At 35.9% G+C, this 24347-nt stretch overlaps 1 protein-coding gene across 1 annotated transcript in view; it reads right to left on the bottom strand.

Annotated features, from left to right (window-relative positions):
* Positions 1-311: 311 nt before the first annotated feature.
* Positions 312-24347, bottom strand: part of Kcnj3 (potassium voltage-gated channel subfamily J member 3) — a 155115-nt gene continuing 131079 nt past the window's right edge. The window contains exon 3 of the mRNA XM_008832880.3: positions 312-1362. Within this exon, the coding sequence (XP_008831102.1) occupies positions 776-1362 (587 nt within the window). The 3' untranslated portion in view covers positions 312-775. The remainder of the gene's footprint in view (positions 1363-24347) is intronic.

Raw genomic sequence — 24347 nt, 5'->3', positions numbered from 1 at the left:
GAACTTCTGTAACTCTTTTATGATAAAGTACAGTTGAAACCTTCCATGACCTTAACAGCAGAAAACATTAAATCAGATTTTTAAATGACAAATAATTTAAGGCTAAAATATTTGGTATTAATAATCAATGCCAGCAGCCTTCCTAGCCTAATAAAGTAAACATGCACAAGAACTACAAATTTGAACAAAACATCACAATTTTTATCAGATGTATATGTACGTTTTATGTATATGTTTCATATATATGTGTGTGTGTGCATGTGTGTGTGTGTGTGTGTGTGTGTGTGTGTGTGTGTGGGGGTGTGTGTGTGTGTGTGTGTGTGTGTGTGTGTGTGTATGAGGGTGTGTGTGTATGTATGTATGTATGTGTGTAGTTTTAGCGCCCTGAAAGCTATCCACTCGTGTTTGGCTTAATATATATATTAGAAATGATAGGGAGAATATCTCCACTTCAAATATATATTTATATATTTTCCAGAATATACAATATAAATATGCCATATATAAATCATGCCATAAAACTAAATGCAAAATTTGCACATTGTTGCATGCTTGATGTGATAATACATGCCCATTGTTAACTTCCTTATGATGTCTTCCCTTCATAAATTTTCTGTTCTGAACGGTAACAATACTTGCCAGTGAAGAGTTCTCAAATATGCTGTTGGACTGGGGGGATATAACTTTCAGATTTCATAAGGAGGATTATCTCATCAGCAAAATATTGGACTAATACTAAATCAAAACATTAATTAATGCCTAATGGGGTGCTTTGTTATGTGAAGCGGTCGGAGTTCATTTTTCGTAATTTGGCTGGAAGATTCCCTTCCATCCTGGCAGGTCCTCCAGCTATTTTTTGAAGCTTTGGTGGCAAATCGGCCACAGACTGGCTCATGGGATCAGATAACATCTTGGTGGTTTTAGATACCAGTTTTTCTTCAGAGTTGCCAGGAACTGAACTTATTCGTTGAAGTTTCATGGGCAAATCGCCCAAGCTATAGGCTTTTTCTGAAGTCGTAGAACTCATCCTCAAGAGTTTTTTGGGAAAGTCTTCTCTTCCAGTGATTTTCTGCAGCTTAGATGGAAGTTTTGTGCTAATGTCTTCTAGTCCATCTAAGCACTCCACAGAATTGTGTCTCTCTTTGCTGTTGGTTATGGCTGGTGCTATTAAAGGAGAGGACATGAGGAGCATTTCCTCCTGCTCTTTCACACTGTATGGAGGGGTGGGGACTTCAAATGTTGCGTGGAACTGAGAGTAATCAACTTTAAAGAATCCTTCCTCTAAAGAAATTACAGGGAAAAAACGATGACCCCAAAGAACTTCATCTTCAGTATATGATGTTCGAGCTTGACAAGTCATCCCTACAAGCAGAAAGAAAACCTTTGATAAATAATACATGATGGAGGCACATGAAAAGCCAGTAAAGACTATTCTGCTCACTGATTTATGAGTAGACGAAATAGTATAACTGTTCAGAGGTGTTACTGTGTGCTGCATGTTAAAGCTGTGCTACACATGCTTTCTCCACATGCTTTCTCACAAGGTATTGGTACTGCTCAGATTCACACGATTCATTGTTCAACATCTGCAAACCAAAAGTAAAAGTGCATAGAATAACTTGAAAACACATGTCTACATGAAGATGTTAGAGGAGAAAGTATGTAATCCTTACCATCATTTAAGAAGCAGTGTGATATGTGAGATAAATCTGACATCGAATCCAAACTGTGAAGTCGAGAGTTATGCAACTGAAAACCACTTGCCTCTTACGTAAAGTACGGAGCATGCCAAAGCCTCATGCCTTGAGCATGAAATAAAAATCACATATAGTGAACTATGGTCCACCATCAAATTATTGCATAAGTAATTAATTAGAGTTTATATTTTTCCTCTTTCCCTAGTGATAATAAGCAAGGGGAGGCAAGAAGACTCCATAGATGTCTTTCCAAGTATTTTCTAAATAAAAAAAATGAAAAGTCATTTCTGCCCTGGATAATGACATGTCATTGCTGTGGTTCTGTTCCCTTGGACCTAAAAAATCAAGGTGAACTTTTGCTGATTGTAGGAAATATGACTGGAAATGTGCTAATCTGCATCTGCCTTGTGGTATGACAATTTCCATTTCTGCTCTGAGAATTTCTGGAAGTAGATAACAGCAGTAAAACTGTGCCACTTCTATGCTATGTTCCTTGACTAGCATTTGCCTCATGGTGCTTTGGTCTTCTCAATTTTGTTCTCTTCAAAAACCACTTATTTAGATTGACTTACTCTCTCATAAGTCAACCTCTGAATATTCATTCCTTGAAATGAAATGAAAAATTAAAAGCATACATCAAGTTTCAGTCACAGTATTCTTTTCTGTGAGCAATAAAACTCAGTTTTCTTCCACCTTTGCATCAAACCTCTATTGTAGGTTTAAGATGGACTATAGTAATTTACATTTCAATATGCAAAACTATAGAATCAATCATCGTCTCTTCAAAATTACGTGAAATCTAAACAAACAACATCAGTCTTGTTTCCTTCATTTCAATGCTGCCCATCACGTAGGTGGTATCTGTTGTTTTAAAGCCCAGTATAGTTTGAATAAAGGAATATTTTGCCTTTTTGCTAACTAAATAATAATCACACATACAATACTTACAGAGAATTATGGCTAAAGCATGCCATTTAAAAAGCCACAAATGAAATTCTTCATTGAATGTGTTCGAACTCTTTCCAAATGAACACTATTGGCTATATATAACCAGAGAATTCATAGCTATCATTACCTGCCATGTTTCATGAGGGATTGAATTATTTTAATGAAGAAAATAAATGTCTCATGGTATTCACTGTGCTAGGTGCTCTTTCTTTTCTACCTTATTCTCAGCATAGTCCTGTTAAAAAGATAACTTCTGCCTAATACAAAGATAAGGATTCAGGGCTGGAGAGATGGCACAGCGGTTAAGAACACTGGTTGTTCTTGCAGAAGACCTGTGTTCGAATCCCAGCACTGACATGGCAGCTAACAACTGTCCCTAACTCCAGTTCCAGGAGATCCGACAGCCTCTTCTGTCCTCTGCAGGCATTGCACTACACAGGTGTACTCACATACATGCAGGCAATACACTCATACACATAAAAAAAATATTTTAATAAAATAAAAGATAAGAATTTGAGTGTCCAGAGATGTTGTTTCTTCACATTTTTTTATTCTTTATTATTTTTATTTCATGTGTATGAGTGTACTGCCTGCATGTATTTAAGTGCACCCATCTGCAATGGCCACAGAGGTCAGGAGAGAACATCAAATCCCCTGGGACTAGAGTTAAGGACAGTTATTAACCACCATGTGGGTGTTGGGATTTGAACCCACATTCTGCAAGAACAGCCAGTGCTTTTAACCACCGAACCACCTCTCTAGTTCCTCTTGACCTTTTTTGCACGGAGATCAAGCAACATACAAAGATAAATTTCAGCATCCCCCCCCTCCCCTGGCTCTCTTTCTCTCTCCTTTTTCCCCTACCCCCACAATACAACTACTATTTCAGTTAAGAACCAAATCCAGGGCTGGAGAGATGGCTCAATGTTTAGGATCATTAGCTATTCTTTCAGAGGACCCAGGTTCCAGTCAATTCCTAGCACCTACAAGGAGCTAACAACTGTTCATAACTGCAGTTAAAAGGGATCAGATGCCCTCTTCTGGCCTCCTTAGACATTGTATGACATGGGTGCACTTATATCCATGCAGGCAAAATATTCATACATATAAAATTAAAATAAACATATAAAAGAGCCTAAATCTGGAGCTGGAGAGATGACTCAGCAGTTAAGAGTACTGGCTGCTCTTGCAGGGACCCAGGTCCAATTCCTAGCATAAACATGACAGCTAACAACTTTCTATAACTCTAGTTCCAGGGGTTAGACATCCTCTTCTGACCTCCATGGGCATTGCACACCATGGGTGCACTTATATCATGCAGGCAATATACTCATACACATAAAATAAAAATAATAAATAAAATGTTTTTTTAAAAGAGCCTAAATCCAACAATCGTGGCTTTAAACCTGCTGTGGTACCTGGCTGGTAATAACAAAATCACTGATTCTAATCAAAGTTATGTCAGGAACAGTACCCTATATATGCATATGTAAAGTTATTTTAAGTAGATAATTCTAGGTTTTTATAGATATTAACAGAATATTGTTTCAATTTTTTTTTTCACTCTTACTGAACAGTTTGTAAGAGAATGCTAGTCATTTCATCAGAAAAGATAAAGAAACGAATTTCCTGATACATTTACTTGTTTTTATTTGGGAAAATTTGAAGACAACTAATACAACTCATAAGAAATAAAATATTCTGTGTTCTTTTTTACTAAAATACTAAATGTTACAACAAATAATATAGACATGTTCTTTAATGTTCTTTCAAAGCAATCATTATAAAGTCTTAAGTTCTCTCTGTATAATTTAAACTGAACAAAGCTATCATAAATGTATTTATGGTTAAATGGTAGTGCTTCCCTTATACTCTCATTTTAATTTAAAAATCCAGCTAAGAGGAGCTGGACAGACAACTCAGCAGTTAAGAGCACTGGCTGCACTTGCAGAGGACACAAGTTCAGTTCCCAGTACCCAATGGCTGCCAACACCATCCCTAACCACAGTTTCAGGGGGGATTTGATGCTCTCTTCTGACTTCCACGAACACTGCATGACACAAGTACACTTACATGCATGTAGGCAGTGCATTCACACATAATAAAAATATTAAAATAATCTTAAAAAATCATACACACAAAAGCAAAGAAATAAATCTTACTCCATTGTAATTTCATCATAAACAGTTCTGCGGAGGCCGCATGGTCAGGATGAGTCAGCATTCTGAATGTGAATCAACTTTGTAATTTTGTCATATTATTTCGCTGGTGTGCACTGTCTTAAAGTAAATTTAAGCCATGAGATTTGTTATTTCCAACAGTAAGAGAACACTGAGTCATCTGACGGCTGTCCGCATTGTAACCCTTCTTTTCTGTTTGTTTTCTTATGTGTCTTTTGTTGAGGGCATATTGACAAAATATGGCCACCATTGTGCAAGAATGTTCTTTCCTACGCCCTTTTCTCACGTCAGACTCTACTCCCAACCAAGTCTTGACGTTAAGTTCGATAGTCATGTCATTTTTAAGGAAGTCATGCCCACATTGTGCAAGGAACTCAGACCCCACCTTTGCCAGGAGAAACAATAGAAAATTGCTGACTTTGTTTAATCAAGAGCATGTAATAATACCAAATTTGCCATTTTCACTTAAAAAGAAACCATAATGTGTTCTTCTAAGGAACATTGAATTAGGCTGAAGACATGACCTTAGGGTAGGGTAAATACATAATTAGGAACTAGAAATGTCAAAGAGGTTATTCTGCGTTGCCTCTGCCATTTCAAATAGACACACTGCTTCTGGAGTAGAGTAAATTAAACAATAAAATATACCCCTTTAATCTGTGAATCAATGCATGGAACAAATCTTTTTTTTTTTTTTTTTACAAAATGTTTTTCATCTGAAGACACAGAAGTTCTAGCTATTTCCAGTAGCAACATCTGCTACTTTGCCAGTTTCCACAGAGATGAGCTCGTGTTGACTTTCACCACATTTGTTCCAGTCTGGATTCTGGTTAAAACATGCAAACAGTCATCTCACCAGCTGAGAGGTGCAATCACATAGTACCCTTTGAATAATGGTGTTCACCTGCATTTACTTTAGTTCAATTGCTATCTTCAGTCATGAACTGAAGTGTGGTTTATTTTTGGATAATTTGAATTAGAAAAGAGAAGGATAATACATTCAAGAAGGAAGGAGGTTACAATACATACATATTCTTAGAAAACATAATTATATCTACTTTAAAGCTTTTCAATTGAAATCTGCATTTTTTTTTTGGTACACCATTATGGAAACTCTTGCAAAAAAGATATCGGTCCTCAGTTATGTCTTTGGTCATTGTCTATCCAAGGATTGAAGACAGATATTTTTCTGTTGTCTCATGTATAAAGTATATACATCATTATCTATATATTAATTTCTAAATTAATAAGATCCTGAAGTGAACCAGGTGAGTGTGAAGTGGCCACCTCTGATACCTATGTGCTTCCATTTATGAAAGCGTGAGAGGAACATAACATAGGGATGCTAGTGTGCTGGACACTTCCTGCCATCAGTAGCATGATGTCATGATTGACTTTAAGTCTTTAATTTACTGTAAACTTTTGTAACGAAACCCAAGTGCTCATGCCAAGTCTCTTCTGCCATGCAGGATACAGGAAAGAAAATATAGAAAAACACTTACAGGTGAAAATATGAGTAACTGAACTTTTTAAAATGTTTTTAAAATATGTTAAATGTTTATAAGTTGATCGTTAAAATTAATTGCTGGTATTCAATGGCTATTAAATTTAGTTTGCCATATTACCAATATATCAAACATTTCCAGTTTCTCCTAATCATTTTCACAAAGTTTCAAGAATAACAGTAGGTACAAATGACCACCACAAAAGAACAGGAATAGCAGTCACTTTAGGGAACAACACACCCCCCTCCCCCTCCCAACACACACACACACACACACACACACACACACACTTACTTATTTCTAATTTATAAAGGGGAAGGGAGGCCTAAAGAGCTTTAGGATAATTTAATAGTTGTAAAGTAAACTGGAAGCCAAATTTATCTCCTCTTCAAATCTCTAAAGTTGTTGCTTCACATATGTCAGTCTGTCGTGTGAAGAAAATAATTTTATATGGAACAGGAACCCTAATTTCTTTCTTGATGAACATCATACAAAAGGTATTGCACTAACAATGTCCACAGACATCTTAACATGAAGAAACACTGAAACATCTGTTTCTATTATGGATGTTGCAGCACTTCACCTTAATAAAGTCCTGCTTCTGAGAAGTTAAAATTTTACAAGATTTTATTTCCTCCATTTATGTTACCCTAGTTCTTTAGCATGGTTTACATTTTTTTACTGGAATCTACTCAAAGTAGGCATAGAAATCACCTGCATCACCTGGTCTAGGAAATCATGTGGACATAATTTTGATTTATAATTTAATACTCATTTTCCAGCACTAATGAAAGGAAATCCCTTTCAGTTACACCATGTACTAATAATATTTGTAGAGGAATATATGTCAAATAGCTTTCTAAGCACTTATTAGATGGTGTTAATCCTCACAATACTATGATTAAGATAGTGCTGCCTGTTTCTCAGATTCTTGAAAGGAAACTGAGTCACATCACAGAGACATCACCAAATAGTAGTATCTTATAGAGATGGTGATGCTGTAATCTGATGTCAAGAAACTGGACTGAGAAAGATGTGTTCTGAATCCCTACGATGTACTGACTCTCTATCAAGTTCACTATGTAGTCAAAAGAAGGAATAAAAGAAAGTGCATTGTAAATGTAGTTAATGAACATTCAACTTAAAGTGTTTTGTGCAGGCATTAAATCTATAACTTTAGGGTCAAGTAATTCCAATTTGCTATGACAAAGATAAAAGTGAAGCACAAGGAAAATGGCCATTTCTATGAGGACCAACACCAGAGAGACTTTGTACAGGCACAAAATGAAAGTGATGACGCTTGGTAATTACTTCCAAACCATGGAGCCACATCACAGTTCTACTACCTGTGTTGTCTAAAAGGATGGCATTGCTCTACTGATTCCCGTGGTTAAGAGCACTGATTGCTCTTGCAGAGGACAAGGGTTCAATTCCCAGCACCCACATGGCGGCTATGAACCATCCTTAACTCCAGTTCCAGTGAAATCTGAAGCCCTTTTCTGACATCTGCGGCATTGCAAAGAGCACTTGCAGAGGACCCAGGTTTGATTCCCAGCACCACATGGCAGCTAACAATCATTTGTAACTCCAGTTCCAGGGTATCTGATGCCCTCATCTGACCTCCGAGGGCATGGTACAACACGGGTGCACTTACGTATGTGCAGGCAATACATTCATACACATAAAATAAAAATAATAAAATATTTTAAAAAGTTAAAATAGTGTTTCTTAGATAACATCATGAGATATATGTTTATCAATCTCTGAGTAAACAGTAGGTACTGTAGTTATTGTAGTGTACTTTTACCTTGTGAAAGTATGAGAAACCAAGAATCAGTAAATTTTTTACAATTAAAATGATAAATGAATCATCATTTAGCCAGAAAAATAAATTATTATAATCCTCTGGCTATTGGTTAAAATAGGTCATTATTTTTGGTAAAATAATAGTGATAATACTGCAAATATAGTACTTAACCATATGCCAAACATTATGCTACCTTATCACAGAAATACTGTGCATTATATTTTATTAAGTCTATGTTGCACAGAAAGTATTGGACCTTGGAAAATTTCAGTAGCAGTAAGTCACCAGCAGAATTAAGCCCAGAGACCATACTGGATACCAAATCCAAAATCAATGACTTCCCAAGTCATGCAGTCCTTAGTCAGAGAGTGCTGGAATCTGTTCACAGAGTTAACAGCTCTGCCATATACATAGAGGTGTGTGTGTGTGTGTGTGTGTGTGTGTGTGTATACAAAGATTGTAGTTTATTGATTAGGTAAGTTATATGCTGTTTATGGCCCTGGATGAACAATACTTTTAGGTGTGGATACAGTGACATGAACAGAGGAGATTGTTGAGCATAATCACAGCTGATATTCTAGTGTCTGCAGATTCAGGTCATGTCAGCCCTAGAGGCCACTTGTACAATGGATGAATCATAGATTTTTTTTTTAATGCCAGTCCCATCTAACATCAAACAAGGAATCACAGCTCAATCACTACTTAATGTGTAACTTTGAGAAGAAATTACTAAACCATTGAATCTTCAGTTTTACAAACTGCGACCCACCCTGCTGATGTCATATGGATACTCTGAGGACGAGGTGAAATGAGGAAATGCATGCATTTTCTTCCAGCTGTGTACCTGCACACAGGCTATGTGACTACAAGTTTTATTTTCACATATACACAGATACACACAAAACTGAATATTTTTAACCAAAACACATTATCTTTCTTCCTTAAATCGATATTTCCTATACTTTCTTCAAACTGGCAGTTATTTTTACAACTCTATCAACTAAAAGCTAAGTGTTTGGGGCATACTGTATATCACAAAATAATTTCCTAGTCAGCCTGCATATTGCTTTGGAGATTATTGAATAATGTCTACTGCTGTTTCTTCCCTAAAGTAGTTCCAACATTTCTCTGACACCCCTGGGATATAATAACTGTGTGGTTCACTCGGTATTCTCTCCATGTTCTCTACTGTGTTGCTCTGAGCTGAACCCAAATTTAAACTATAAAATTTCTGGAAAATCTCATGATATTTTAAATCTTGTTTATAAAACATAAAGACCCTATGTACTCTGCTGCTTGGTAATGCTAAGGTTATTGGCATCAGCCTCTCCAGGGATATGGGCTGCAAAGTCATTAAGAATACATAAATTGTTTCCAGAAACTGCAGTTTTCAAATAGACCAACATATTCTGCCAAAACTGAGTTTTAGAGAGGAGTAGAAGTTTCAGGCACGCATTTAACTCTATGTTTTCCTCTGTGGTCTTACAATGTGTTCTCACACGTTTGCTATTTTTTTCTTAAATGAGGTCAAAGAGTTGTTTAAATATATTAAAAGAGAAAATTCCAATTAGGTTTTATAGGAAATAAAGCTTCAAAAAGAAATTTAGCAACATATATTTCAAATACATATTAGATTTCTAACTTCTCCACCTTTGACAAAATATATTTTATTTATTATATTTTATTATTTTTAATTTTATTGAGCTTTTGTATGTCATACAACAGTTCTTAATCAAATTTAGACCCTCTCCCCCATCCATATCTTCCCACCCCCCACAATATCTCATGCATTCTGCCTTGCATGTTAAGTCCTATCTAGTCAAGCATTTGTACCCTGAGGTCCTTCAGTGAACGCTCATTCACTGGAGTCCAGTCAGCCTTTCTAGAGATCTGAGTGTTCTTCCTCACCCAGTAGCAATCAGTCTCCAACAGTTCCCAGGCTAGGTACTGGCCAATCACCCATTTCGCTCATTCCACTCTGGGCCCTTGTCTGATTGAGTTGACATGTGTCTTGTGCTCCAAGACACCATTGCCGCAAGTCCACATGTGAGTTTCCAGTGGCCTGAAAGCCTCTTATTATTTTTTATGTGTATAAGTGTATTGCCTGCAGGTGTTTAAGTACACCCATATCATAAAATGCTCAAAGAGGTCAGAAGAGGGAGAAGGATACCCTGGAATTGGAGTTATGGACAGTTGTTAGTCTCCAGGTGGGTGCTGGGAATTGAACCCAGGTCCTCTGCAAGAGCAGCCAGTGCTCTTAATTGCTGAGCCATCTCTCCAGCACCAACAAAATGTTTTTAAAAATATTTTATTGATAATTTGAGAATTTCATACAACGTATTTCGATCATATACCCCTCTCCAAATCTACTCTACAACCTACCTCCCAACTTCATGTCCTTTATTATTATTTTCCTTTTTGTAAGGCCTATTGAGCATGATTTGTGTTCCTCAAATGCTCTTGGGTGTGGATCCATCCCTTTGAGTCTGGTCAACTTTTAGATATCACACCCTTAAAGAAAACTGACTCTCTTGCTCTCTTTCCCAGCAGTTATCAATTGATATCAATTGCCAAAAGATCCTCAGCTATGGCTGGGGCTTCTTGCCCACCTCCCTCATCCATGCTGGGTTTTCATCTGACTTGAGCTTGCACAGGCCTTGTGTACGTATCACAAGTACTGTGGGTTCATGCTCACTGATGGGTAGAATTAATCAATAGCCATCCTATCAAAATCAGTCTGCAGATCCAACACATCCCCATCAAAATTCCAACACAATTCTTCACAGAAATTGAAAAAAAATTGCAAATCTCATATGGAAACACAAATATCTCAGAAGAGTTGAAACAGTTCTGAAAAATAATAAAATAAAATAAAATAGCTGCTTGATGTATCACCATCTCTGATTTCAAATTTACAGAATTATAGTAATAAAAAGTCAAGATACTGGCATAAAAACAGAAACATTGGTCAGTGAATAGAATTGAAGATCCAGATTTAAGTCCATGCACTTACAGCCACCTGGTTTTTGACAAAGGGAACAAAAGTACACAATGGAGAAAAGATAGCATGTTCAACAAATGCTGCCTGTCAAACTGGATAGCTACATGTAGAAAAATGAAATTGGATCCCTTTTTTTTCACCACAAAAATATCTTAACTTCCTAAGAGATCAAGGACCTGAATATAAGACCTGATACCCTGACTCTAATAGAGGAGAAAACAGGGAACACATTGGAACTTAAAGGCACAGGGGAGGACTTTCTGAATAGGACCCTGATAAAGCAGGCATTAAGACCAACAATTGACAAATAGGACCTCATGAAATGAAAAGAAATATGTTTTTAATAGTGACAAAAAGAATACATTTCCAGATTCCAGAACAGAATTTAAGTGCAGATGCTCAGGGACATTGGCATGTGTGTAATAGGCAGAGTCCATGTTGACCACACAGAGGAGAAACAGTATAATATTAAACAAAAGAACAAGGTCTCCAGATAGAATTGTAAATGTTTGAACCACCCACTATTAGTAAGATCATGGGTATGTTATTTAAGCCACCTGAATTTTAACTTCCATAAAATATGAATAATAGTAAATGATATTACTGTGTAATTCTCAAGTTTAATGTGACACTAAATGCTATGAACTCTTTATGGGTCTATCATGTTAGCTACTAACTAATAAAAATTGGATTATTGGGGTTCTGGAGAGATTGCTCAGTGGTTAAGAACATTAGCTTCTCTTGCAGGACCTAGGTTCAATTCTCAGCACCCACATGATGGCTAACAACCTTCTGTAACTCCAGTTTCAGGGGATCTGACATCCTCTTCTTATATCCGTGGGCACCGCAAGACACAGATGCACTTACATACATGCAAGGAATGCATTCATACACATAAAATTTAAAAAAGTAAGTAAAATACATTTAAAGGCTGGGTTACTGGAAGGAATTCCTTATCATTAATGTTATTGCAGTTCCAACTAATTGAAAGGTCAGTTAAGATAGTTTATATATTCTTTAGTAATCACCTCTTTTCTCAGATACCACTCAAAGCAAATGAAACAATTTGCCACCTTGTTCATCTCTGGAAGTGCCTTTATTGATCTGAAGTTGGAGGAAGCACTTACTATCACACTCATTAGGAACTAAGTCAAGTACCACAGTCAATCTGACCAACTATAGCTTAACTAAAGCAGCAAATACTTTCTCCATGTACAGTTCACTTTCCTGCCTTGTTGACAACTCAGGGTTGCTGCTCTCTATTTTCATTACTCAGAGAATTAATCCAAAACTGCCAAATTTACTTTCAACTGATAATCATTGCCTAAATTTCACAATTGAAATAATCAATTATTAGCCCATCTATTTTTGGTTTTCTCTTCTTAGTACAAATTAAAACTTTTTTAAAAACATGGTCATACCGAGAATCAAAATAAATCTAGACATAACATTCTTTATTCCCTAACAAGATATGTTTTAGTTTCCAAAACATTTGCAGTGTGTAGCTACAGTATAACAACTTACTGTTGAAGGATGACTCATCAGACTGACAGAAGAAAAGATTGTTTCAAAAGGCAAGAGTAGCAAATTTGTAGCTTACAGAAACACAAATAGAGTATCTTTTAGGTGACATTGACAGTTAATTATGTGGGGGAGCACTGTCCATAGGTAAAAGGAAGAAAGGGGAAAAAAGCCTTTCAAACTACTGCCTGAAGCAATATCATACAGGTCAAATATTTCTAAGTGTTACATACAGATTACAGTAATTAAATGCTTAAAATCATCTTCAGTTTCAAAGCTACTTGTAAAACGTTCTTTACAATGTCATGTCTTACATTCTTACAAAGCACATATAAAATAAACAAATAAAATATCTTCTAGTGTATCTTTCAGTTCCTGGGAAATATCACTCTAAGTTAAAAATGCTTAACAAAAATATCTGCTAACAGTAAGAGGTTATATGAAAAAAAAATCTATGTGCCAAATCATAAAAGGTTTTATGTATAGTTTCCTGGAGCCAGCAGCTTGCCTGGGTAAATTTGGCTTCTGGCCCCACTGTGCCTTGATTCCCCAGCCTCCTTCACCCTCCCAGTTCCACCCACCCCATCTCTCCTCCTAGCAGGGGGACTGACACTAGACCCCTGGACTGACCTCTTGGTGCAGACTCTAAACTGCTCCTGATCCTTTGCATCCAGACCAACATAATTCCTCTCTATAGTCCCCACCTCCCTTTGCATCTCTGGGCCGTGCAGCCCCACAGCTTCCTGGAGCTAGCAGCTTGCCTGGGTAAGTTTGACTGTGCCCACTGCACCTTGAATTCCCCAGCCACATTCACCCTCCCAGCTCCCCCACTCCATCTTGCCTCCTAGCAGGGGCACAGGCCTATCTCTTTTCATGAAACCCCAGAACCATGGACTGACCTCTTAGCCCAGAATTCCCACTGCTTCCTGATCCTTCATGTCAAGACCAACACAATTCCTCCCTGTAGTCCCCAGGAGCCCTCGGGCCTCTTCTTGTCCCCACCTCATTTTGCATCCCTGAGGCCCAGCATCTTTCCTGGGCCCTGCTCCAGGGTCCAGTCTAGCCCTCAAATTCCTGAGGGCAGCATCTTTTTTGGAGAGATCCAGATCTTAGGCAAAAGCCTGAGAGCATCTGTTCCTCAATGGACTTGAGCCTCTGTTTTAACTCCTGAGCAGCAAGAAGAAAGAAATTTTGCCACTCCAATATAAAATCAAAAGAAAGAACCCGAAGCCTAGACCAACAAGCTTTTCATGCCCAACAAGTAAACCACAAAGACACATAAAGTTTACAAAAAGAAGCAGACCTAAACTCAACAAAGGAAGGCTTAAGCCTCACACAAGAACCAGAATCTACAAAAGAAATCCACATGTCAAAGTCACAGAGAAAAACAATAGCATGAAAAATCAATATAATATATCCCCACCAAGTACCATTAGTCTTCTAGAGGAGTACAGTGAGAACCCCCTAGAGATAACACAGAACACAGAACTCAAAAAAAAAAAACAAAACAAAACAAAACAAAACAAATTTAAACATGATAAAAGAATTCAGTTAATTTAAAGAAAATATAATGAAAGAAACCAAAGAACTGAAAAAGATAAGGATAAACTGAATGAATTCAGAAAAAGAGTTAAAAATATTGAAGAATGCTCAGGCTGAAAAGAAGGAAGTGAAACATTCAGTAAGACAAATAGAAACAACAGGAGAAATCCTCACCAATAGGATGAATGAAATGGAAAATAGAATATCAAGACTGGAAGATAAAATGGACAAATTAGACCACTAAAGCAAAGATTATGAAAAATTTAAGAAAACACAAGAATGGAATATGCAGGAATTGTGTGGCACCACAAAAAAAACAAACTTATGAATCATAGGCATACAGGAATGAAAAGAATCTCAGGATAATGGTATGGACCAGATATTCAACAAGATTGTAGAAGAAAAGTTTCCAAAATTAAAGAAAGACATGCCCATAAAAATACAAGAAGCACATAGAACATCAAACAGACAGGACCAGAAAAGAAACTCTCCACAGCACATCACAGGAAAAACACTAGAACAAAGGGGGAATACTGAAAGCTTCAAAAGAAAAACAACTAGTCACATATAAAGAAAAACCCATCAGAATTGCAGAGTGGATACTATGAAATCCAGAAGAGCCTGGAACAAAGTATTCCCCGTTCTAAACGACCACAGATGCCGCCACAGATTACTTTACCCAGCCAAAATGTCTATTATAGTTGAAGGGGAAAGAAAAGTCTTCCATGACATAAACAGGCTGAAAGAATTCATCTCCACAAAACCAGGCCTTCAGAGAGTTCTTGAAGCAATACAAAGAACTGAAGAAGGGAAGGACTATACCCAAGGGGTTACAAAAGAAACGTAATGAAGGCATAACTATGGAAATGCAGAGCTAAACCAAGAATGTGAACAGAAATAAAAATGACAGGAATCAATAAACAACTTTCATTGATAACTTTAAATATCAATGGACTGAACTCCCCAGTCAAAATACACAGTGGAATGGATTAAGAAACAAAACCCATCTTTTTGTTGTCTGGAAGAAACTCATCTCACTTTCAAGGACAGGTACTACCTTAAGGTGAAAGGATGGAAAAAAAATATACCAAGTGAATGGTACTAAGAAAAAAGCGGGTGTTGCAATTCTAATATCTGACAAAATAGACTTTAAACCAAAACTAATCAGAAGAGATAAAGAGGGCCACTTAATTTTGATCAAAGGAACAATTGACCATGAAGATATTAAAGTCATGAACTTATGTTTACTAAACTCTGGTGTACACAACTTTATAAAATCAGTAGTACAGGACTTTAAGAACCAGACGGATCCCAACTCATTAATAATGGGTGACTTCAATACCCAATTGTATCCATTAGATAGGTCAAGAGGAAAGAGAATTAACAGAGAGACATCTGAATTAAACAATACCATACATCAAATGGGCCTAACAGACATCTAACAAATATTCCAACCCAAGCACCAAAGAATATACTTTCTATTCAGCACCCCACGAAACTTTCTCCAAAATTAACCATATACTGGGGCACAAAACAAACCTCAACAAATACAAAAAGATTGAAATAATTCCATGCATTCTATCAGACCACAATGCAATAAAGCTTAAAATCAACACTGGAATAAACTCTAGTAACTTCATGAAAACATGGAGATTAAACAAAACACTCCTGAATGATGAATGGGTCAAAGGAGAAATTAAGAAAGAAATAAAACTATTCCTGGAACTAAATGAAAAGGAAAATACAACTCAACAAAACCTCTGGGACACATTGGAAACAGTCCTTAGAGGGTAGTTTCTAGCTCTAAGTGCCTACATTAAAAAATCAGAAAGAACACAAATAAATGACTTAACACTGCAACTCAACACACTTGAAAAGCAACAACAAACAAAACCCAAACCCAGCAGACAAGAAGAAATAACAAAAATCAGAGCAGAAATTAATGAAATAGAAAGAAAAAAACAATACAAAGAATCAATGAATCCAAGAGCTGGTTCTTTGAAAAGATAAAGAAGATTGACAGACCACTAGCCCAGTTGACCAAAAGAAAGAAAGAGAACCTCCAAATAAACAAAGTCAGAGATGAACAGGGAAATATTACAACAGACACCAAAAAGATCCAGAACATTATTTGGGAATACTTTAAAAACCTATACACTACTAAATTTGAAAACCTAAAGAAATGGACAGATATCTAAAAGCATGGGAACCACCAAAACTAAAAAGATGTCAAAAATTTAAACAGACCCATAACACATAAGGAAATTGAAACAGTAATGCAAAATCTCCCAGCTAAAAAAAAGTCCAGGCCTAGATGGATTTACAGCAGAATTCTGCCAGATATTTAAAGAAGATCTATATTCAATACTACTTAATTTATTCAAAAAGATAAAAATGGAGAGAGAACTTCCAAATTCCTTCTGTGAAGCCAGTGTCACTCTAATACCAAAGCCAGGTAAAGACACAATAAAAAAAAGAAAACTATAGACCCATATTCTTAATGAACATAGATACAAAAACTCTCAGCAAAGTACTTGCAAACCACATACAGACACACATCAAAAAGATTATCCACCATGATCAACTTAGCTTTATTCCAGAGGTACAGGGATGGTTCAATATACATTAAGTCAATAAACATCATAAATCATATAAATGGACTCAAAGACAAGTACCACATGGCCATCTCAATAGATGCAGAGAAGGCCATTGACAAAATTCAATGTACATTTATGTTCAAAGTCCTATAAGGAATTGTACTGGAGGGAATATACCTCAAAATAATTAAAGCCATATACCACAAACTCACAGCCTACATCATTCTAAATGGAGAAAATCTGGAAATATTCCCATTAAAATCAGGCAAGGCTGTCCACTATATCCCATCCTTCTTAACTTAGTGCTTGAAACTCTTGCAAGAGCAGTAAGACAAGAGAAGAAAATTAAAGGAGTAATAATTGGAAAAGAAGAGATCAAATTATCCCCTTTGGCAGGTGATATGATATTATATCTAAGAAAAGAAACATCTGTAGCCTTTCTATATACCAATAATGAACAATCAGAGAAAGAATACATGGAAACACTCCCTTTCACAATGGAGGCAAAAAAAATCAAATATCTTGGAATAAACCTGAACAAAGACATTAAAGACTTCCAAAATTTTAAATCGTTAAAGACAGAGATAGAGGAAGACATCAGAAGATGGAAGGACCTCCCATGCTCATGGATTGGATGAATTAATAATTTGAAAATGACCATCCTACCAAAAGCCATTTATAGATTTAATGCAATACCAATCAAAATCCCCATGACATTCTTCACAGAGTTGGATAAAAACATTCTAAGATTCATATGATAGCACAAAAGACCTCAGATAGCCAAAGCAACCCAAGCACTAAGAGCAACGATGGGGGGGATTATTATACCAGGCTTTAAACTGTATTACAGAGCTATAGTCATAAAAACAACATGGTATGGAATCAAAAATTGACCCATAGATCAACGGAACAAAATTGAAAAACCAAATATGAGTACATGCAATTTCAGACACCTGATATTTGCTAAAGAGGCCAAGAACCTTCACTGGAGGAAAGATAGCATGTTCAGCAAATGGTGCTGGCAAAACTGGGTCTCCACCTGTACAAGAATGAAAATAAGCCGCTATCTTTCACGTTGCACAAAAGCAGCTTCAAATGTATCAAATCCCACAATGTGAAGCCTGAAACTCTGAAACTGTTAGAAGGAAACATTGGGAATAACCTACAAGATATAGGTGTAGGAAAGGATTTTCTAAACCGGACATCATTTGTCCAGGAAACAAGGTCAAAAATCAACAAATGGGACCTCATTAAACTAAAAAGTTTCTGTACATCATAAGAAACAACCAAGGAAGTTAAGAGAAAACCCATAGAATGGGAGAAAATATTTACTAGCAACACATCTGACAGAGGTTTAACATCCAGAACATATAACAAACTCAAAAAACAAAGAATCAAGAAAGGAAGAAACCCAATTAAAAGATGGGCTAAGGAGCTGAACAGAGAGTTCTCAAAAGAAGAAGTAAAGATGGCTAAAAACATTGTTAAAAGGTGTTCAACATCATTAGTAATTAGGGAAATGCAAATTAAAACCACTTTAAGATTTCATCTTACCCCAGTCAGACTGGCTAAGACCAAGAGAATAAATGATATCAAATGTTAGAGAGGATGTGGGGAAAGGGGAACACTCATCCACTGCTGGTGGGGCTGCAAACTGGTTCAACTCCTATGGAAAGCAGTGTGTAGAACTCTTAAAAAACTACAGATGAACCTACCTTTTGACCCAGTTATACCCCTCTTTGGCATATACTCAAAGAAATCCTATTGCAGAAACACTTGTACATCCATGTTTGTTGCTGCTCTTTTCACAATAGCTAAGAGATGGAAGCAACCTAGGTGTCCCTCAACTGATGAGTGGATAATGAAAATGTGGTTCATTTATACAATGGAGTTTTACTCAGCAGTAAAGAAAGATGAAATCATGAAATTTGCAGGTAAATGGATGAAACTAGAAACTGTTATACTAAGTGAAGTAACACAGACTCAGAAAACAAAAATAAACAAAAAACGACATATATTCTCCCTCATATGTGAATCCTAGCATCCTAACACCAAATCCTTATGAGTGAGTATGTAGCCAGACATAACTGCAGGAACCAGGATAATGGAAAGGAACCAGGGAGGTAAATCTGAAAGAGAAGAACAGCAGGAAACAGGCATTAATAGGGAGCTATGGATAAAAATGGGGTTATTCTAAGGGGATGGGAGAGGGAAACTTGGAGATAAAGGGAAAGAAGGAGCTCAAGTGAGATGGGACCATTAGAGGAGGGTATTATTAAGGGAGAAATGGGGAAAATGGGGGCACTTTAAATGGGAAACCATGGTGTAATTCAACAATATGAGAGATAAATAATGCATAGCTACTTTTAAAAAACCAGAGGGAATCATATTAATTGAACAACTTACTGATAAATTATACATACAACTAGCTCAAGTAATATAGTTCATGTCTTGGCAATGTTTGTCTGAGAATGTTTGGTATAACCTAAGCTTTACCTACATAGCACATGGTAATTAAAAGTATCAGACTGATGGACCTAACCTTGGATGTCTATCAGCCATACTTTGAGGCCTATACTAATTTGGTCAGAGAGACATAAAGGACAGTTTTTGTTCCTTGTCCTCCTAAGGTCGACTAAACTCCAAGGGATTACGAGCATCTCACAAAAAGTCCTGTAACTGTGGTACGTCACCTGTCCTTTTGATCAAGGAGGCCATGCAGACCCCACCAAATGGATTTGAATCAGTATCCAGTCTACAATGAGGAGGGTCAACACAGAGGAAACCTTTTCTTCATGCTTCCAGGTGAAGCCAGCCACAGTTGAGCAGGACCTTTGACTTATCTTCACACAGATGGAACTGGTAAATGAAAGGAGCCAGGGACTCCTCCCAAGCCCATGTGACCCCTGAGGAACAGATCCTCAAACAGCCTTAAGAGTAAAAAATAAATTGGTTTATCTGGGCCCTCTGTAGGATCTTAAACACCCAAACGGAAAGTATAACCAAAGATTAAAGGGATGAATATATTTCTTTAAGAGTCCATGTGTACAGCTGAAAGCTGCTTAACAAGAAACTGCCAAAGTTTGAGTTTTTGGCCAGGGTGGCCAAAGAGACTCCCAGACAGTAACCCAGCATAAAACTGGGAAAATGAACAGCAGACCCCAATCTTATCTAAAGGAATATTGACAAGTGATTGCTGCTAGATCAGGAAGAGCTGATCTTCCTAAAACAAGGAACTCTAGATAGGCTTACTAGATTCAGCAGACGGACAAGCACTGGAGAATGGCTGGGGGTGCCAACAACACAGTGAACAGAGATTACAGAGTATATGGGCTTCAGTGGGGGTTGGGGGCAGACTATGGGAGGGTACCATTCAGGATGTGGTTATATAGATGAATAAGTTTGGGATGTTCTATATGAAATACACACAAAAAAATCAACAAATTAAAAAAATGAGTTATATTTGAGGAAGAAGCATAAAGATTTCCTCCATGTTAATTAGTAGAGGTGAAACACATTACCACTGAAAGCTCCCTGATGATTTTATATCCATGCTCAGGTTGATCTCAGAAAGTAACCGACTGTGACTAAGAATACTCAGATACATAGAGATTAGAGATGCATGTGCAAACATCTATGTGTTAGTAGCATTAAAAATGAGTTTTTCCATATGAAACAGTATATTTTTAAATTAAATGGAGATGTTTTTAAAGTTTAAAACTTCATTCAATTTTATGTCTTATGGTGTTTATACTGAGTTCAATATTGTATAACTGTGTTAATTCAACTGTGAACCTAAAATTTTACAGCCAATATTGAAAGAGATGCATATTTGCTCTGGAAATTGTTTTTTTTTATTTAATTTTTAAAAATATTGTATTTGTTATTTTTATTTTTTATTTGTATGAGTCTTATGCCTGCATGTAGGTAAGTGCACCTGTGTCATTCAATGCCTGAAGAGGGCAGAAGAGGCTGTCAGATCACCTGGAACTGGAGTTACAGACAGTTGTTAGCTGCCATGTGGGTGCTGGGATTCCCACCTGGGTGTTCTTCAAGAACAGTCAGTGTTTTTAACAGCTGAACCATCTCTCCAGCACCCTGCTCTGGAAATTTTTATTGAATATGTTAATGCTGTAATGAAATGCTTCTTATAATCATGTGGTTATTAAATAAGTAATTAAAAAATAAAATTATTTCCAAAAAATATAAAATGTTTTATGTGTATTATGTAATTATCCCCAGTGTTTATGAATAATTATTTTTTCAGCACATGAATTATAAAGATCGTAGTATATTTATCATCCAAAGTCACAGAACATGAGATGGCTGTAGTCAGGAAACATGTCCTTCATTCCAGAACCAGGCTTTTAACATCATGTTGTTCTACTGCAGCTGTCCCAGTGGATAGAAACTTCTTTACATCTATGTTACTTGGTCCATGTTTCTTCTGTGAATGGCATGGTTTCATCCATCCCATTTCCTGGTGATGATTTTTTAAATCCTAAACACAAACCAAATGTATTTAACTCTATGAATCCTTGACTGATTTTGATATTTTAGTGTAGTAACTTTGAAAAATCAAAATTGTCACATATGTACATGCCTAAATATACATCAATATTCCTCATTCCTAGGACACTTTGTGTCTTGATGACACAGAGAATGAAGTCAGTCATCACATGTAAATTTTATTAATGTGTTGATCATCTACTTTCTACCAAGGATTCTTTAGGTGCTCACTTACAAAGTACTACAGCAATGGAAACATCAACCCTCTCAACTTGCATTTCTTCATTTTTAAACCTCCTTTTAAAGATGAACAGCAATTGTAGATACAGTGATAATCACATGATCAAACTGTATACTGGGTTAGAGAAAGGACATATGTAAAAGGATAACCAAATGCATCTGAATTAAGATTCAGGTTCCATTGGTCAATTCCCTGTAGCAAAAGATGTATTGCAGATGGCTAAGCAGATAAGGGACCTGATGGACCACCTAAGCTCCATCCCTGGGACTCACATGGTAGAAGGAGAATACTGACTCCTGCAGGTTGTCCTTTGATAGCCAAACACACGCCGTGGCATGTCCCCGCACATCAATCAACCAATCAATCAATCACAAATAAAAATAAATAAATAACAAATAAAAATTAATCTTCCTAACAGAGTGCTTAGCTACTTCACCTATCAAATACCAATACTCTGACAGGAATTTGGTTTTCAAGCCACCCCTAAGGATGAATGGAGAAGGAGGGCTTAATGAGGTTAAAAATACAAGGTACAATTTAACTTTCAGTCATTCAGATTCCTATACTAATCACTAACCTATTTTAACACTGCTAAAGGAATGTCACTAACAAAAATGTAAGGGATATGATGATTAACCATACTAAATATCTGTAATATTTTAATTTAGACTAATTTTCACACATTGAAGGAAAAGTAACTTAGTCTTTTTGTGAATTCAAAAATTGACCCAGAAACATCTACTCTAAAAGCTTCTTATACTGTTTGGGGAGCAGGCAGATAGAATATAAAAATAAATTACATTATTATACACATTATGACTAGTACACATATATATTACACTAGATGATAAAATTTTATATTTCCTTTACATGATATATACATAAGTAGATATAAAAGTAAAGATGGATATTAATAAAATTTACATTATTTAGAATTAGCCATTAAATCATATATCAAAATAATATGATGTTTTTTATATACTTGAACACTTTGCTTGTATTGAATCTATCATTTTGATGAAATTCCTATCCCTTATATAAATAGAATCGATTGCCTGATGAAGCGCAATGCATCTATTTTTACCTAACAATTTAAAACCTGTTTTCCCCTAGCTCATGACTCTTATTTTTATATAGATTGCCACATCTTTTCCAATCACCAACCACAGCTATTTTTTAACATCTCCTTTGGCAGGAATTCAGCTACACTTTGCTTGCTCACAGGCTCAGAGCACAGCCTGAGCAAATATTGCAATTCAGCAGTGGCTCTGGTTCTGTGCTTTGTGAGAAAAGGTCAGAGAATTTTTCTTCTAATTTTGCTGCTATGCTATTTTTAGAGGCTAAGTGAAAAATAAATTCCCTATAATTTCATAAGGACAGTTTCTAAGGAATTTTTACTTTGAGTGTGAAAATGCCACATTACAGTTATAATCATAAATACATGATATTTTAACACATATATTTTAAAAGAAATTGAATTCACAATGGGAACATGTATATACAAGTCTTATGAGGACATTTCATTTTATGTCAAGACAGAAGCCAGGGACTTAAAGTCAAACAATTTAAAGTTTTCTGAACTGTAGAGTCTCTCATTTACTTTATTATTATCTTAATTCATCTCAATTTCATGAAAAATATATCACTTTAAAATGCAAAGATATATAAATGCTGAGACAATATATAAGCTATGAGATAGAGACTTTTTTAAATTGACATTTTCAGAAAGAAAATGATAACCAAACTCTGTAATTTTATGCTAGAATGTAGCTCAATTTTTAAGGCAGCCTAAATTTTCTTCCAAGTTTTAAAATGAAAAATGATCTGTCTGCAAGCATTTCATTAATGTAGAGATCCTAGATCTAGAGGCAAAATCCTCAAGTGGACTGACTGCTAACCTTCTGAGAAAATGTCTCCATATGTATCTTTGCTGACTGAGCATTTTTGAGTAGTATTACCCATATTATTAAACGATGCTAAGTGATACATAAAACTTTGCAATATTCAAAAACTAATTGTTAATAAAAAATAAAATAATGAAGACTTGGGCATGGAAGGGTGACATAGATGGCCAGATGAGTTCATCTATCTGGACTATTCTAACTCAAACTCCTGGCCAGATCTCCACATAGGACTCCTTATATTGAAAAAGTAATTTGTTTAGAAATGGTTTCTTTTGCCACATCCATCCACAATATTTCTTCAATCGGTCATTTTTGAGTAGTTAAGAATCAGAAATTGCATTTTCATGCATTCTGTGATTAGATTATTATTTTACAATTTGGTTTCTGTTTTTGTTTAATCTGGCATACAGTGGCTTTTTCCTTCCCAACTGGATTTGGTGAGATCCTTGAATAAGTGGAAAAATCACATAAGCCCACCCAAATTTCATTTACACACCATTACTTTTGCATAGCTTTAAAAATTATTTTGTATGATTTTTCTAACAAAAAATTATAAGAAAGACCTAGTTAATTAGTTTTGACATTTTATGACTTTATATATACTTCACAATTTTGTTTGGTCTGAACAATCAACAATCAGATTTTCAATAAGGTATCAATAAACCAAACCAGTTAATATTAAAATATGCTAACACATTAAACTCTATTAATTAATAATTTCATTCTTTCTAGAGGAATATACAATAATATACACTATAATAATATATATGATAATAAAAAAAATAAAAACACTGTGTCATTTGCTCTGAAACAAATATAAAACCATGTAACTAAGGGAAAATTTCAAAGTGACAATAAATCTCCTTGTATATAAGAAATTGGTGCACATTAGAAC

The sequence above is a fragment of the Nannospalax galili genome, unplaced genomic scaffold, assembly GCF_000622305.1.
Source record: "Nannospalax galili isolate Female #2095 unplaced genomic scaffold, S.galili_v1.0 scaffold376, whole genome shotgun sequence".
Classification (NCBI taxonomy): Eukaryota; Metazoa; Chordata; class Mammalia; order Rodentia; family Spalacidae; genus Nannospalax; species Nannospalax galili.
The sequence above is the reverse complement of the archived record's forward strand: the minus strand, read 5'-3'. Positions and strand labels throughout refer to the sequence as shown.